At 35.0% G+C, this 16,123-nt stretch overlaps 1 protein-coding gene across 1 annotated transcript in view; it reads left to right on the top strand.

The window, feature by feature from the left end:
- LOC128247330 (uncharacterized) overlaps window positions 1-16,123 on the top strand; it is a 1,276,276-nt gene that overhangs the window by 385,766 nt on the left and 874,387 nt on the right. The window contains exon 2 of the mRNA XM_052966444.1: window positions 9,996-10,154. Within this exon, the coding sequence (XP_052822404.1) occupies window positions 9,996-10,154 (159 nt within the window). The remainder of the gene's footprint in view (window positions 1-9,995; window positions 10,155-16,123) is intronic.

The following is a 16,123-nucleotide window of genomic DNA, read 5'->3' as shown; positions in this document are numbered from 1 at the left end:
ACACACACACACACACACACACACACACACACACATATATACAGTAGTACCTCAGTTTTTGAACAACTCTGGTCGTGAATAAATCATCATCATCATCGTCGTAGTCATTTAACGTCTGCTTTCCATGCCAGCATGGGTTGGATGGTTTGACTGAGGATTGGCAACCCAGAAGGCTGCACCAGGCTCCAATCCAATCTTGCTAAGTTTCTACAGCTGGATACCCTTCCTAATGCCAACCACTCTGAGAGTGTAGTGGGTGCTTTTATGTGCCACCAGCATGAGGGCCAGTCAGGTGGCAGTGGCACTGGCCATGCTCAAATGGTGCTTTTAACATTCCACTGGCATAGGCTACCATTATGGTCTCACTTGACTTGCCGGGTCTTCTCAAGCACTATATCTCCAAAGGTCGCTGTCACTTGCCATTGCCTCAGTGAGGCCCAATGTTCGAAGTCATGCTCCACTACCTCATCCCAGGTCTTTCTGGGTCTACCTTTTCCACAGGTTCCCTCAACTGCTAGGGTGTGACAATTTTTCATACAGCTGTCCTCATCCATTCACAACACATCGCCATACCAGCACAGTCTTCTCTCTTGCATACCACATCTGATGCTTCTTAAGTCCAACTTTTCTCTCAGGATGCTTTGATATTGCTTCACCTCTTATGTGTCCATCATTTGATATTGTGTCCTTCCTTTGATATTGCTGCTTCTCTTATGTGGCCATAGCTTACACCGGGAATATCTTATGGAGTTTCTGCCTATGCTTTCTCTACAGATCAAGCAGGGCCATCTACTTGAAGAGATTTGTGGTTTGTTTGCCTTCCTACTTAAGACTTTGGTTTTTACTAGGTTGACTCTAAGGCCCTTCGATTCTAATCTTTGCTTCTTTATTGCCCACAAGGGGCTAAACATAGAGGGGACAAACATAGAGGGGACAAACAAGGACAGACAAAGGGATTAAGTCGATTACATCGACCTCAGTGCATAACTGGTACTTAATTTATCGACCCCGAAAGGATGAAAGGCAAAGTCGACCTCGGCGGAATTTGAACTCAGAATGTAATGGCAGATGAAATACCGCTAAGCATTTCGCCCAGCGTGCTAATGTTTCTGCCATCTCACCACCTTCTCCTCTAGTTCTGATAATGACTCAGTAATAGAGAAGCTCCCAGGATCATCCTGTCTTGAATTCTTCTGTTATTGCCTAGAGGACTATGATGAATAAGAGGGGGCTGAGGACTGATCCTTGGTGACCCCTACCCCTACCCGGAATTCTTCACTGTACTCTTTGCCAAACCTCACCTTACTGACATCATCCCTGTACATTGCTTGTACAGCTCTCACTAACCATTCATGTATCCCTAGTTTCCTCATTGACCACCAGATAAGGAATCGAGGGACCCTGTCAAAGGCTTTCTCCATGTCAATGACAGCCAGGTACAGAGGTTTATCTTTGGCTAGGTATTTCTTCTGCAACTGTCTTACCAGAAATATAGCATCAGTGGTGCTTTTCACTGGTACAAACCCAAACTGCATCTCATCTAGACCGATTCTCTTCCTAATTAGTTGGGCTATGACTCTCTCCCTGACTTTCATTACCTGATCCAACAACCTGATACTTCTATAATTATTTGTATCTAATGTGTCACTTTTACATTTGAAGCAGTTGACTATGGTGCTGCTACACTAGTTATTGGATATGACTCCATGTATCACCTGGTTGACTATACGGGTGACTAGACTATAGTCAACACTGCTAGATATTTTAAACGTCTCTCCAGTGTTTCCTAATGGGCCGGAGACTTTCCCTGTCTTCATACCCTTAATCGGGCTATATACATATAGATAGATATAGATATATATAAAGCACGATTTATTTGTGATCAGAGATGTTCGTAAACCAAGGTACTATTGTTTTAAATGAATTTGAGAAAGACAGGTGATAAAGTACAATTCATTCATGATCAGAGTTGTTTTAAAACTGAGGTTCTATTGTATATATAAAAGCACCTACTACACTCTCGGAGTGGGTGGCGTTAGGAAGGGCATCCAGCTGTAGAAACTCTGCCAGATGAGATTGGAGCCTGGTGCAGCCATCTGGCTGACCAGTCTTCAGTCAAACTGTCCAACCCATGCCAGCAGAAAGCTGATGTTAAATGATGATGATGATGATATGTTTTACATAATCTTTGTGTAAATTTATTTAAATAAAAAAAGCCTAGTACACTCCATGTCAATGTGCTATTTTATTATGTATAACAATAGCAGTATTTTCCTTTCAAAAACATAACTGTTTATAGTGCTCCTTAAAAAAAATTTCAAATTATAACGTGGCTGTATGGTAAGCAATTTGCTTCCCAACCACATGGTTCCCAGTCCAGTACCACTGTGTGGTACCTTGGGCATGCGGCATGTGTCTTCTACTTTAACCACAGACTGACCAAAGCCTTGTGAGTGGATGTGGTAGACAGAAACAGAAAAGAAGCCCATTGTATGTATATTTATGTTTGTGTGCGCTTTTTTATCTGTGTTTTTCCTCCACCACTGCTTGACAACCAGTCTTGGTGTGTTTACATACCTATAATGTAGCAATTCATCATAAGAGATCAATAGAATAAGTACCAGGCTTAAAAGAATAAGTAGTGGTGTCAATTCATTTGACTAAAGTTCTTCAAAGCAGAGCTCCAGCATGGCTGCAGCAGATTAATGACTGACACTAGTAAATATAAAAGATAAAGGTAATGGATGAGGGGGAAAGAGTGATTGCTGTTTTATGCAGAGTGGGATGACATTTCAGGCCTAACTTTTTCAACAAATAAAAAAAAATCGTTTTTGAGTGTTTGCATTAAATTTCAAATGAGCAATGGAGTTGACCAATCAAAGTGCCTAATGCAATTAGTGTTGACAGTCACTTAATACATTTCTCAGTTTTTATTGGCCACTCATCAGTTTGGCATGTGCTTACTATCAAGCTGGGTGCATAGCCAAAACCTAAAGTACTGTATTTTAGATATTAGGGAGCAAAATAGTCTTTTCATTCTTTTATTTTACATTCTATTTTTTTCTCTCCTCACGTTGTCTAAAGAGAAGAGACTGTCTTATACTGCTAAATTCAAGTTTGGTGTCATTATTTATGCAAAACCCCATGGAAATGAAGATATTTTAGTCCTCATCAACCAAAAAATAGATAAATAAATATAATTCATTGTTGGCTCACTCAAGAAGGGAAATTGAAAATTACTTAAAGTGATAAGTGCAATTTCTGGAGAAAAAAATGCAAAATAGCGAGATCTTGAAAATATACTATAGGAATGTTTTTTCAATTAGAGAAGGCAAGGAATATCAATTCTACAAATATGATAATTTTGAAGTAAAGAGGATCATATGAAATGATAGTCTAGAAGATTTTATTGGCCGTGCATCATGGTGTTATTGGTTAATGAAATAGAAAGGTCTAGTTATGAGAACTAAAGCGTAAGTTACCCAAAGAATGTGCAGTCAGGTGGAAATGAAAATTTGTGCTTTTTACAAGTATATTTATTATACAGTTAAAAAAAGAAATTCCATTTGAATTGTCTAAAACAGCAAACATGGATGAAACATAGTTAACATTTAATATTGCAAGCAAATGAACAAATGATGTAAAAATTACTAAAACTGTTACTGTGAAGACTATTGGACTAATCAAATATAAATATCACATTATACAGTGGTGCTAGCAGACTGAGCAGATGGAACAAAATTATCACCAATGTTATTTTTAAAAATGAAAACAATTCCTAAAGGTAATTTATGCAGCAGTGGTTATGTCCTTATACATGGAAAAGGATGAAGGGATGAAGGTAGACTACGACTTTGGTTTGAAAAAATTTAATGCAACATCCAAGGTTTATTAAAGAAGCCTTCTCTCCTCATCTGGTATTTCTTTAGAGCTCATAAGATGGGAAAAAAATGAGAGAAAAAGCTAGTGATTTAGAAATACAACTGGCTGTTTAATAAATCAATTGCAATCTGGCAATGTTTCTGTAACAAACGCTTTAAGAATTTAAGGAGAGAGAAATTGAATAACTGGACGCAGCAGGAAGATTTTGTTATAACTTTAACTGGAAGAAGGAAAAGATCAATCCTTGCTCTGCTATGCATGTGGGTGAACAATTCATGGGAAAATATAAGAAGTAATAAAAATATAGTGATTGAGTCATTTAAGAAATGGTGTGTCATATATTCTGAAAAATATGGTATATTTCATCATTACTACCACGATGTAATATCTGTATTCCATGCTATTTGACTAGATCTGACTAGTCCGAAGGCTGCTTTGGTCATCAATGTTTGCTATGGTAAGACATCTCTGGTTGGATGCACTTCCTAATACCAACCACTTTACAGAGCATACTGGGTACTTTTGATGTGCACCACCACAAGTGAAGTAACTTATAAGATAAGATATCTTGACAGAGAGTAGAGGGTGGGCTGTATTAGAGACAGTAGCTTAGTACTTGCTGTTAGCAGACTATAGCAGGAAAAGAGACATGAACAGGTGCCTTACTGTAGAGGAGATACATAGCTACCCCAGGAGGAAAGGTAAAAAGGATGATAGTGATGCAGTATCAGAAGGTTGATAGAGAGAAAATAGGGGCAAATAATTAAGTAAATTCATGAGAGTATGAAAGGAGAGTATAAGAGAGTAGAGATGTGGATTGAACTGAAAGCAGTGAATAGTGAATATGGAGGAAAACGTGTGCAATGGCGAGTCTCAGTTTGGGGGAATGTAAGGAAAATAAGAGTGGGTCATGAAGGAGTTGATAGGTGGTAAGACAAACGTTAAAAATATCATTTTCCCATCATCTTCATCATCATTTAATGTCCAGTTTTTCATACTTGCATGGGTAAGATGGAATTTGCTTAGGCAGGTTTTTCTATGGCCAGATGCCCTTTTTGTTGCCAACCCTCACCTGTATCCATGTAAGGTAATACTTCTCCCTTTTTCACAATAGACTAGAAGCAAACATCATCATTTATATAACAATGATGCTCATTTACAACCATCACATATCACAACAAGGGTACACATAAACGCAACCACTCACATGCATACATGTATATATATCTTTATCTTTATAGTGTATATTAAATGATATTTATCTTTCACTGGATGGAGTACTTTTTTTGTTGATCTGATCATAACAGAGCAATAAGCACTACATATATATAAATGTAACAGGCTTCTTTCAATTTCTATCTACCAAATCCACTCAGAAGGCTGTGGTTTCCTTGAAGCTGTAGTAAAACATACTTGCCCAAGACATCATGGATTGGACTGAAGAGCACATGGTTAGGAAGCAAGCTTCTTAATCACACACCAACACACACACGTGTGTGTGTGTGTGTGTGTGTGTGTGTGTGTGTTCTCCTTTTTGGTGAAAAATTGCGAACTACTGTTTATATTAATTTTATATATATACACATTAGCGAATCACTAAATCATCCAATGATCTGGATGATACAAACATAAATATTAATGGCAAAGTAAGTCTAGAAAGAGCCGAACACTCAAGCTGTCTTAACTGATGAGGCAACAGAAATTGCCAAAACTGAGGTGTCAATACTAAGAATTCTTGATTGGCACTTTTCAGACAATTATGGTGTCTGTTAGTGTAATGCTAACCACTCCGAGAGTGTAGTGGGTGCTTTTATGTGCCACCGGCATGAGGGCCAGTTAAGTACTACTGGCAATAGCCACACTCAAATGGTGTTTTCATTCGTGTGCATTAACTACAGCATTAGAGCATTTAGCCCTTATTTCTAGCAATGTAGGTGTTTCCTAACACCCTATTCACATTTAGTGATATTTGTAATTCTCTTTTTCTGGTGAAACATTGCAAACTGCTGTTTATATTAATTAATATGTATATATATATGCATATCTGTTTACACACACACACACACACACACATATATATATATATGTATATATATAATAATAATAATAATATTAGGGACAAAATCCAAAATTACAGGTAAAAACTCAATTAAAATGATATATGTATATATATATATTTGCATATTTGCTTACATATACATATACATACATACATATATATATATGTGTGTGTGTGTGTGTGTGTGTGTGTGTGTATGCATATTTGTTTACATATACATACATGTATACACATACGTGGCTATTTTTACTTACAGATCTATCTCATATTCTTTTTACTTCATATATCCTGAATATTCCTCTCAATCTTTTTTTTTTGTGGAGTGGGCTTTTCACAAAAAGTAATCACAAGGGATTATCTATTGTTTGATCTGTTTTTAACAACTTTTCACCCTTCAGTAAGGGTGATACTGATTTGGCTGTTTCAGAATAACAGACTATTGTAATATGATAGAACAAATGGCTTTAAGCAATTGCTGTTACTGAAAGAGGCATCACCATAGAGTACATTTCACATAACTAAGTTGACATCCTTCCTTTGATTGTTAGATAACCTTGCTAGAACCAGAAGAATAATATCTAGTTGATCGATAATCCCTTATTACTGCAATCTTTACTTATTGGCCCATTTCAATTCTGTAACATTTTTGTCTTATCCTAACACTATTTACAGTTCTTCTCTTAAGAATTTTCTCTCAAGTATTGTGCATCAACTCAATTTAAGCTCATGTATTATATACACTTGTTTACTTGCCTTCAGCCATATTTAGTTATTCTTCTATAACATAGAACTAAATATCACATGCAATTTGTATGTAATGTATACTGATTAGTGGAACATTCATATAACAATGAATTGTGTTAACATCTGCTTTATAAAACATCAATAGTACCATCTATTAAGTTTAAGAAATTTGTTCAACATTAGGTGGAGCTCCACCATGGTCACAGTCTAATGACTGAAACAAGTAAAAGAATAAAGCAAGTAATTTTATTTTAGAATATCTAAACCATTAAATTTTTAGATTGTGTTGCCGTTTGATATCTTTTTTTATATTTTGTTAAACTTGGAAGAAGAAGAGGTTACCTATGGCCTTTGTGTGCTCTCTGAGACAGGAGAAATTCAAGTGGAACAATTCAAAGACAACAATTTTTCCCATGTCAATGAGTGCAGGAAAGATATGTGCAGAAAAAGAATTCCACAAGGTTGATTCCAGATGGCCAATTCTAGAGGGGAATCATCATCGTCATCATCATCATCATCATTTAATGTCTTGTAACCATGCTGGCATGGGTTGGATGGTTTGATCAGGGCTGTCAAACTGAGATGCTACACCAGACTCCAATCTGATTTGGCATGGTTTCTATGGTTGAATGCCCTTCCTAATGCCAACCATTCTGAGAGTGTAATGAGTGATTTTATGTGCCATCAGCATGGGTGCTAGTTGTGTGACACTGGTGTCTGCCACGACTATGATTTTTCTTGGCTTCATGGGTCATCTTCTTAAGCGTGACCTAATGCCAAAGGTCTTGGTCATTTGTTATTGCCTCTGTGAAGCCCAACGTTTGAAAGGTGCTTTTTACATGCCACCAGCATCAACCATATTGCCTCTGTGAGACCCAATACACAAAAGGTGCTTTTTACATGCCACTGGCATGGGTGCCAGTAACATGACACCAGCATCAGCCATGACTATGATTTCACTACTGACTGGAAATAGTAGTTAATGTAAGGTGTGGGGGAAGATGCACATAATATGCGTGATGAGAAAAGAAGAGGTGTGAGTTTAGAATGACAGGAGGAAGGTGGTACAAGATCAGTTAGATCTAAGAAGCAGAAATCATTGGAATAATAGTTGAAATGTCAGCAAGAAAGAGAATAGAGAGAAAGATGATACAGCTGTAGGCTAGAATCTGGAGCATGACTCGGAATGATTTCATGGCAATCTCTCAAGTATCCTTTCTCTGGATTGAGTTTATATACATATATAGTTTACTCTTCTATTAAAGTATGATCTACAAAAAAAGTATTCCACCCAGTGAAAGATGAATTTTATTTAATGTACACAGTAGCTCGTAACTGTATACTGTGTACGTTAAATAATGTACGTATGTATGTACAAGGGTTGGAAACACCTTAAAATTTCAAACAAATCTATTTTAATATGGGGTAGGACTGCCTTTAGCAGTAATTACTACTTGAATTCTATGAGGTATGAACTCGTACAAAGTTTGAATTGTTTCCAAAGGAATTTTTGTCCATTCTTCAGCTAAAACAGTCTCCAGTTCTCGTGGTGATGGTGGAGGATATCGACTCCTTACTTGTTTTTCTAAAATGCGCCATAAATGTTCAATAAAATTGAGATCTGGGGTCTGTGGTGACCAGATAAGATGTTCAACTTTACTGGAACGTTCCTCATGCCATTCAGTAACAACTTTAGTGGTGTGAATTGGTGCATTGTCATCCTGAAAGATTGTGTTTCCCTCCGGAAACAGTTCCACAAACATAGGATGAATTTGATCAGATAAAATGCTTAAATAGTTTTGGCTATTAATTCTGCCATGAAGGGAAACCATTGGGCTGGCAGATTTCCAAGATATAGCCCCCAGATCATCACAGATCCTCCTCCATGTTTAACAGTTGGAAGAAGGTAGTCTGGGTCAAATGCTTCTTTTGGCTGTCTCCACATGTATACTTGGCCAGTGGTCAGAAATAATGTAAAGGATGACTCGTCCAATAAAATAACATTCTTCCACTGCTCTAGGGACCAATTCTGTAGGTTTTTACTCCACTCTAAATGTTTCGCAACATTTGTTTTTGAAAGTAGTAGTTTTCTGATTGCAGCTCTCCCATGAAATCCAGCTTTGTGCAGCTCCTGGCAAACAGTTTTTGTGGAAACTGGGTTCTCGAGGTGGTCATTAAGCTCTGCAGTAATTTTGGGAGCTGTACTTCTGTGTTCCTTTCTAACAATTCGCATAAGAGTCTGACAGTCCCTATCTGAAAGCTTTAGTTTTCTTCTGGAGTTTTGTTTCGACGAGGAGGTTTTTTTCCCTGTTTCTCAAAGGCTGTCATTACTTTCGAGACAGTACTTCTTGATATAGCAAATATTTCGGCTGTTTTCATTATGCTAGTGCCTGCCGTATGAACACCAATAATTTGACCCCTTTGAAAGTCTGATAGATCTGTCATTTTAATAAATTTTAATTATCTTTTTCTGATGATATCTGAAAAGAAACAGTAATTTTAGCAAAACATATTAAGCAACACTAATAATAAATAAAAAAAAAACATACAACTAAACAAGCTTTTGATGGTTTTATAGATATTTCAAAATTATGATGCTAGGTGTTTCCATTATTTTGTCCAACCCCTGTATGTATGTAAGGCAGCAGCAGCACTCCCAGATGCAGCAGCTATATTCTATTGCAATTCTCTTTCTCCTCAGCCCTGTAAAGGATTAGTAGTTGTTGCAATGGGTAGATGGGAATGTGTTAGAATATCTCAGTAACTGGGACCTAGTGTTTAGAACTGTTACAAGGGCTCAATTTGCATGCTGCTCTTATCTAAATGGTGAGGAAGAGGTGTTAAGTGCAATGATGATTTTTTTTTTTTTTGTACAGTGACTGTGTACTTTTTTTTGTTTTGGTTTGAAGGAAATAAATTTGGCACAATCCCATAGGGGCATGTTTTTGAGTCAGTGCAGGTTTGGATGAGCCATCCAGTTCGTATATGGATGACACTTAGGTGTGGAAGATTACAGAATGAAGGGTTGTATTATTTCTGTGAAAGTGGCTGTTGGAGATGACAATATGTAGGTCGTTGATTTATCGGAGGAAAGGTATTAGATGTTAAAGGACAACAGAGTTGATAAAATGTGAGTTAGAAAGTGTTCTCTGGCACAGACCATAATAGAGTGGTTTATTGATTGAAAAAATTGAAACAAATAGATTTAATTAATCTCTAGCGATTCTTATTTGAATAAAAATGCTACAGTTTTATCATTATCCAAAATATTTTGCTCATCCTTATATTTATGAAATGAAATCTATTACAGACAAAACTTATCATAAGAGAAAAACAGTCCTACAGCCGTGAAATTGTTTTTGATCTGGCTACATCCTCAGACCAACCTCGATCAAGGGTTCCTCATCTGGAGCACCGCTTAATAAAGAAAAATGATTCTTTATTATTACAAGTCACAGTTGGATCTGCGGTAAGTATCTCTAAAATGTTTTTTGTGAAAATGTAACAATTTTTAATTTAAACCTACTTGTATCAAATCTTCACTTTGGAGTCTAAGTTTATATTTGAAAATTATAACTGATAACTGATGCTTAATTTTCACATTAAAATAAAATTATTTTGATATGCATTTTTAAATTGTTGTTTAGAAGTGCAAGTGGAATGAGTTTAAAACCCATTGCCTCTAATGAATTGAATTAAACTTCCTCTGATGACTAAGAATGTATTTCAAACTATTTGTTTCTGAAAGAGAAGAAAAATGCACATGAGTAAAATTTCTTCAATTATAATTTTAAAATGTTTAATTTTAAATGCAATGTAATTTGTATTGGTACATTTGTCTCCTATCAATAAATAGAAAGAAAGTGTTGTAGCTCTATGATGCTTGCTATGAAATAAATTTTCTTTGTTTATATTTTCTTTATATATTTATGTATTTTATGTCTTTAATTTAACTTCGTTATATGATTGGAGTGTAAGTTTATAATTATGAAATGTAGAATAAATTATCATTACATATTAATGAAAACGAAAAATAATTAAATTATATTGAATTAATATAAATAAACTAATAATAACAAACAGAAATCAACTAGTAATAGTAAAAGAAACCAAATGGGTTGCTTTTAAAAATAAAATGATACATTTAATTAAATCAAAATGTTGTCATTTTGTACTAATACAAAAACACAAAATGTGTATTAAGGGAATTTTTATAAGATATTTGCTTGGAATAAACAAAGAGTTTCAAAATAATTTGGATTATATTGGGCATCCCTGAAGACCTGATTGTTATAAAGTTTATCTTACTGACACAAAAATTATTTTCTTTCCATGGAATATTTGTACACCATAGAGCCTTTTAACACACTATTTCACCAATACAAAGCCTAATTAGAAATTATCCCTTTTTAAAAACCATAACGAAGAACCAGTCGAATACATACACACAAACATGCACAAATATATATATATATCATCATCATCATCATCATTTAACATCCGCTTTCCATGCTAGCGAGGTGGTTGGACGATTTGACTGAGGACTGGTGAACCAGATGGCTGCACCAGGCTCCAATCTGATCTGGCTGAATTTCTACAGCTGGATGCCCTTCCTAATGTCAACCACTCCAAGAGTGTAGAGGGTGCTTTTACGTGCCACCGGCACGTGGGCTAGTCAGGCACTACTAGCAATGGCCATGCTCAAATGGTGGTTTTTATGTGCCACCTGCATAGGAGCCTGTCCAGCGGAACTGGCAATGACCTCACTCGAATGTTTTTTCATGTGCCACCGGCACAAGTGCCAGTAAGGCGACACTGGTAATGAACACGCTCAACTGGTGCTATTTACGTGCCACCGGTATGGAAGCCAGACAGCTGCTCTAGCAATGATCCCGCTTGGATGTACCAGGTGCTGTTAGCACTCCACTGGCATGGGTGCCAGTCATCAAATTTGGTTCAATTTCGATTTCACTTACCCCAATATATATATTAGGATTAGGATTATATTACCCAAGAGTCTTTCTATTATTTAAGTAAGGTAAGGTGGTGAGCGGGTGGAATCGTTAGCATGCCAGGTGAAATCCTTAGTGGTATTTCGTCTGTCGCTACATTCTGAGTTCAAATTCCACCAAGGTTGACCTTGCCTTTCATCCCATTTGCGGTCGATAAAATAAGTACCAGTGGAAAACTGAGGTCGATGTAATTGACTCATCCCCTCTCCCAAAATTGCTGCCCTTGTGGCAAAATTTGAAACTATTATTTAAGTAAGGTGTAATTTAAGGAAGATTTTGCTATTAGTTCAAGACTTTGAAGCGAATCCATAGAAACTCTTTTGTTGACCCTTAAAAAGTTCTATTTCAATGTACTTGTTGGTTTAGGCGCTTTGGGAATAATAATGCGACATCTTGATAACATTATTTCTTTGTGGAATTAATTGCTATGATCTAAAAAGCCTGTTAAAGTTGTTATGTCCCAAAATAAAAAATAAAAACTTTTATCAATATCTTTTTACGCAAAGGTATAAATATCATTTCCATTATTTTGAAATTCATAAGTGTCAGTTTTGAGACCACCTTTGGCAAATGTATGCCATATTATCGATAGCTTGAAATAATATTCAGATCTTGGTAAGTTTTCAGAATGGCAAGAGTAATAAACATATTAACATGTTTGGTTTGATAGGAGTCAAAAACAAGTGAGAAAATAGAAAGATGTAGATTTTCTGAGAATACTTGAACAAATTTGATAGGAATGAAAGAATTAGGAAAAACCTAGTGAAGAAAATTATACAAGGAAACTCTTAAAAAGTGTTGTATGCAAAAGTTATGATGTATAACAAAAGTTTTTTTCTGAAAGCTTTTATATGATATTGTTTGAATGATAAATCCTACATATAGCGTAATGTATGAAATGAGTTGGAATTTGCTAATGACAATTTTTGCAAGTGATTTATACTTGTTGATATATTTTTTTGTCCTTTGAATTTGTTTAAAATTCAATAGTATTGTATTCAAATAAAGAAATGACTGTATTTCAAGATTTTGGTTATATCATAGTATTCTGAGGAAGGTCCCATTTGAAAATGAAATATATAATATAATTTATACAATATTGCATAAATGTTTTATAATGGTGTAATAAGGATATTTAAATTCTTCATTAATCAATAGACCATTGCTTTTTTTTATTTATGAAGCAGCACTTGATAATTAAATGATTACATTTTGAAAACTTAATCTATAAATTATGCATTGCAAACAAGAGTTTAACAATATTAAAGTCATGTGAGTTTATAATTAGAGCAATACATCACTTGTTTTTAATATTATAAGAGTAAGAATAAAGCAAAATAGTATTTTACATGAAAATTTTAATGGTATCCTATTACAGCAACATGTTAAACTGTTATAATGTTTGAAAGGACTTCACTGAAAAACAGTATGTCTAATTTTAAATATGTTTTACATATAATAATCGTACATTTTCCTATTGTACTCCTATTCAAAAATAGCATGGTGAATTTGAATTTCATTCATTCACCTTCCTGTCTTATAAAAAAATTTATCAAATTAAGAAATGAAATTCAACTTCACTGCATTTCTTTTTATTATAAAATGTAAATGAGAAAGTTGAAATATTATATGTTGATATCCATAGAAATAATTCATATCAGTATTTCAAGGAATAAAAACTTCTCTAACATAAATTGCACAGTCTCATCATAATAAATTTAATGAACTATAAGAGCAGGGATGTACAACTAAATCTTCACAAAGACACCATCTAATATGGCAAAATTATTGCAATCGTGAGTGGTATCCATGGTACAGGTAAACCTAGGAAGAAAGAATAGGGACTGATTAGATCATTTCTAAGAACATTATGCCTGAAGATATTATGGTAAAAGATTTAACATTACAGTATTGTAAACTTGCCTAACTCCTACATTATAAGAATATACATTATAAAACTAGGATAATCATCAATTGCAAATAAAGAAGCCATATAGATAAAATAATTTTATCTCTTAAGTATCCACTGTTTCAATCATTATTTTCCATTGGCAAAATTATGGAATATTAGCATAAACAAATATCATTTATAAATTTTCTTTGGTTTCCTTACAGAAATATTAAAAGTAAAGTATTCAATACTACATAAACTATTGACTTATGTTTTATTTGATTTTTCAGATCCTATGTTAATTCCATGCTAAAACAGTAGACTTTTTTTTACAATTATATACAGTTCCCATGCTTATTATTAAAATAAAGAGCTTTATACTATTTCTAGCTGGCAATAATTGCTCAAAATATTTATGAAACTTAGAATAAAAAGTGAGAAAATTACTATTTTGCATAATTAGTCTCTCTCACAAGTATTCTCGCCAATAAAATTTAATTTGTCAGTCTAATTCCTGTAGCAATGTTGTTTACTATTAAATTAGTTTTAGTAGGATGTATTTTAGACAAAACTCTTCCTTAGAGATAAAATAAAAAGTATGTTCGAAGTGTATCAATATATTTGGAGTGTGTACCAAGAGGTGTATTATTGAGTATTAGAAATCATGATGGCACCTTACTGAGGCCAAGATTGTTGCATTGTTCACTAAGACTATCACTGAAATATATGGAAATTACACCAATGTGTACTGGCACAATGCTCTTTACCAGGATTGAACTTATTTGTCTCTATTGCCTTTGACAATAATTTTCGTTCAGTATGGGAACACACTTCCTCTATCTCTCATCTTTTTTATCACCTTCCTTAACAGCTTTGTTACTTTAAATACTATCCTCCTTTTCAACTCTTTGTATTACAAGAAGTGTTTTTCTTCTTGCTCAACATACATCAATACACTGTTCTTTTTTCCTTGACTTCACAAGAGGTTAAACTGATTTTTGTAGAGATGAGGATAGTTATATTAAATTAAACATTGATTCTGTTCCCTGCTGAGTTCAAGTTAACAGCTTAACCAGTCTACATGTCTCACATGCATATACCAGTGAACAGAATTCCATTTTCATCCTTTTTCACCTAGCAGCTATTTCATTACAATACACTATTATATTCTGCAGCTTATACTTTCTGTATTCATACCAAATGATTACTTCTTTTTTACCTCTCCTTCAAAAAAGATGAAAGTGTATATGGTCTCTTTAACAAATATCTCTTATTTCTAACCAGTCCAATAACAAATGCTTCAATGATCTCCCTCTAGACACCATTCATACCTGACTTTATTTCTGTTTGCATATAAACAGGTTTATATTTTGGGTTTTATAAATACAAACCAACATATTTTGCCTACATTTTTGCATGGTACAATGTAACTTTCCACCAGATGGCTCTTGTAATCTTTCATGTGTCGCTTTTTCTGAATTTAATGTTTTTCCATCTGATTTTCTTTCTCACATTCTTTTCACGTGTATACCACATTCATCGGGTGCATGTATGTATACATGTATATGTATGTGTACATAAATGCAAATGTAGGCAGAAACACATGTGTATGTATATGAGTGTATGTGTTATTGTATGTATGATATGCATATTTGTGTATCTGTACATGTGTGTATAATCTTACACTTAGGTTTGTGGTATATATCTATGTGTATATATACATATGGACATGCATACATACATGCATATGTACGTATGTACATATATACACTTCTGTGTGTGTGTGTGTGAAGGGGCAAGGCTTAATGGTTAGCATGGGGCACTCAAGATAGCAAGATCATGGTTTCGATTCCCAGATCAGGAGTTGTGTTCTTGAGCAAAACACTTCAATTCATATTTCAATGCAATCATTTCATTATCTGACATGTGGCACATCATGCAAATGTCGATTTGATGGAGGAAGTGAGCTTATGTGAACACAAACATTTGATTGCTATAAACAAATCATCTGTATGGCCTTTTAACAAGAAATTGCAGAAACCTCATATGTCATCTAACAATGGGAGAGTCCATTATATATATATAATTTGATGACTGGCACCCGTGCCAGTGGAGTGCTAAGAGTACCATCTGAGCGTGATCATTGCAAGAGTAGCTGTCTGGCTTCCATGCTGGGGACACGTAAAAAGCACCATTTGAGCGTGATCATTACCAGCGTTGCCTTACTGGCACTTGTGCCGGTGGCATGTGAAAAACAACATTCAAGCGAGGTTGTTGCCAGTGCCGCTGGACTGGCTCCTGTGCAGGTGGCACGTAAAATCGCCCACTATACTCGCGAAGTGGTTGGCATTAGGAAGGGCATTCAGCTGTAGAAACTTTGCCAGATCAGATTGGAGCCTGGTGCAGCCATCTGGTTCACCAGTCCTCAGTCAAATCGTCCAACCCTTGCTAGCATGGAAAGCAGATATTAAACGATGATGATGATGATGATGATGATATGTATATATATGTATATATATATATATATGTATATAT

This window comes from Octopus bimaculoides, chromosome 3 (assembly GCF_001194135.2).
Source record: "Octopus bimaculoides isolate UCB-OBI-ISO-001 chromosome 3, ASM119413v2, whole genome shotgun sequence".
Classification (NCBI taxonomy): domain Eukaryota; kingdom Metazoa; phylum Mollusca; class Cephalopoda; order Octopoda; family Octopodidae; genus Octopus; species Octopus bimaculoides.
The sequence above is the reverse complement of the archived record's forward strand: the minus strand, read 5'-3'. Positions and strand labels throughout refer to the sequence as shown.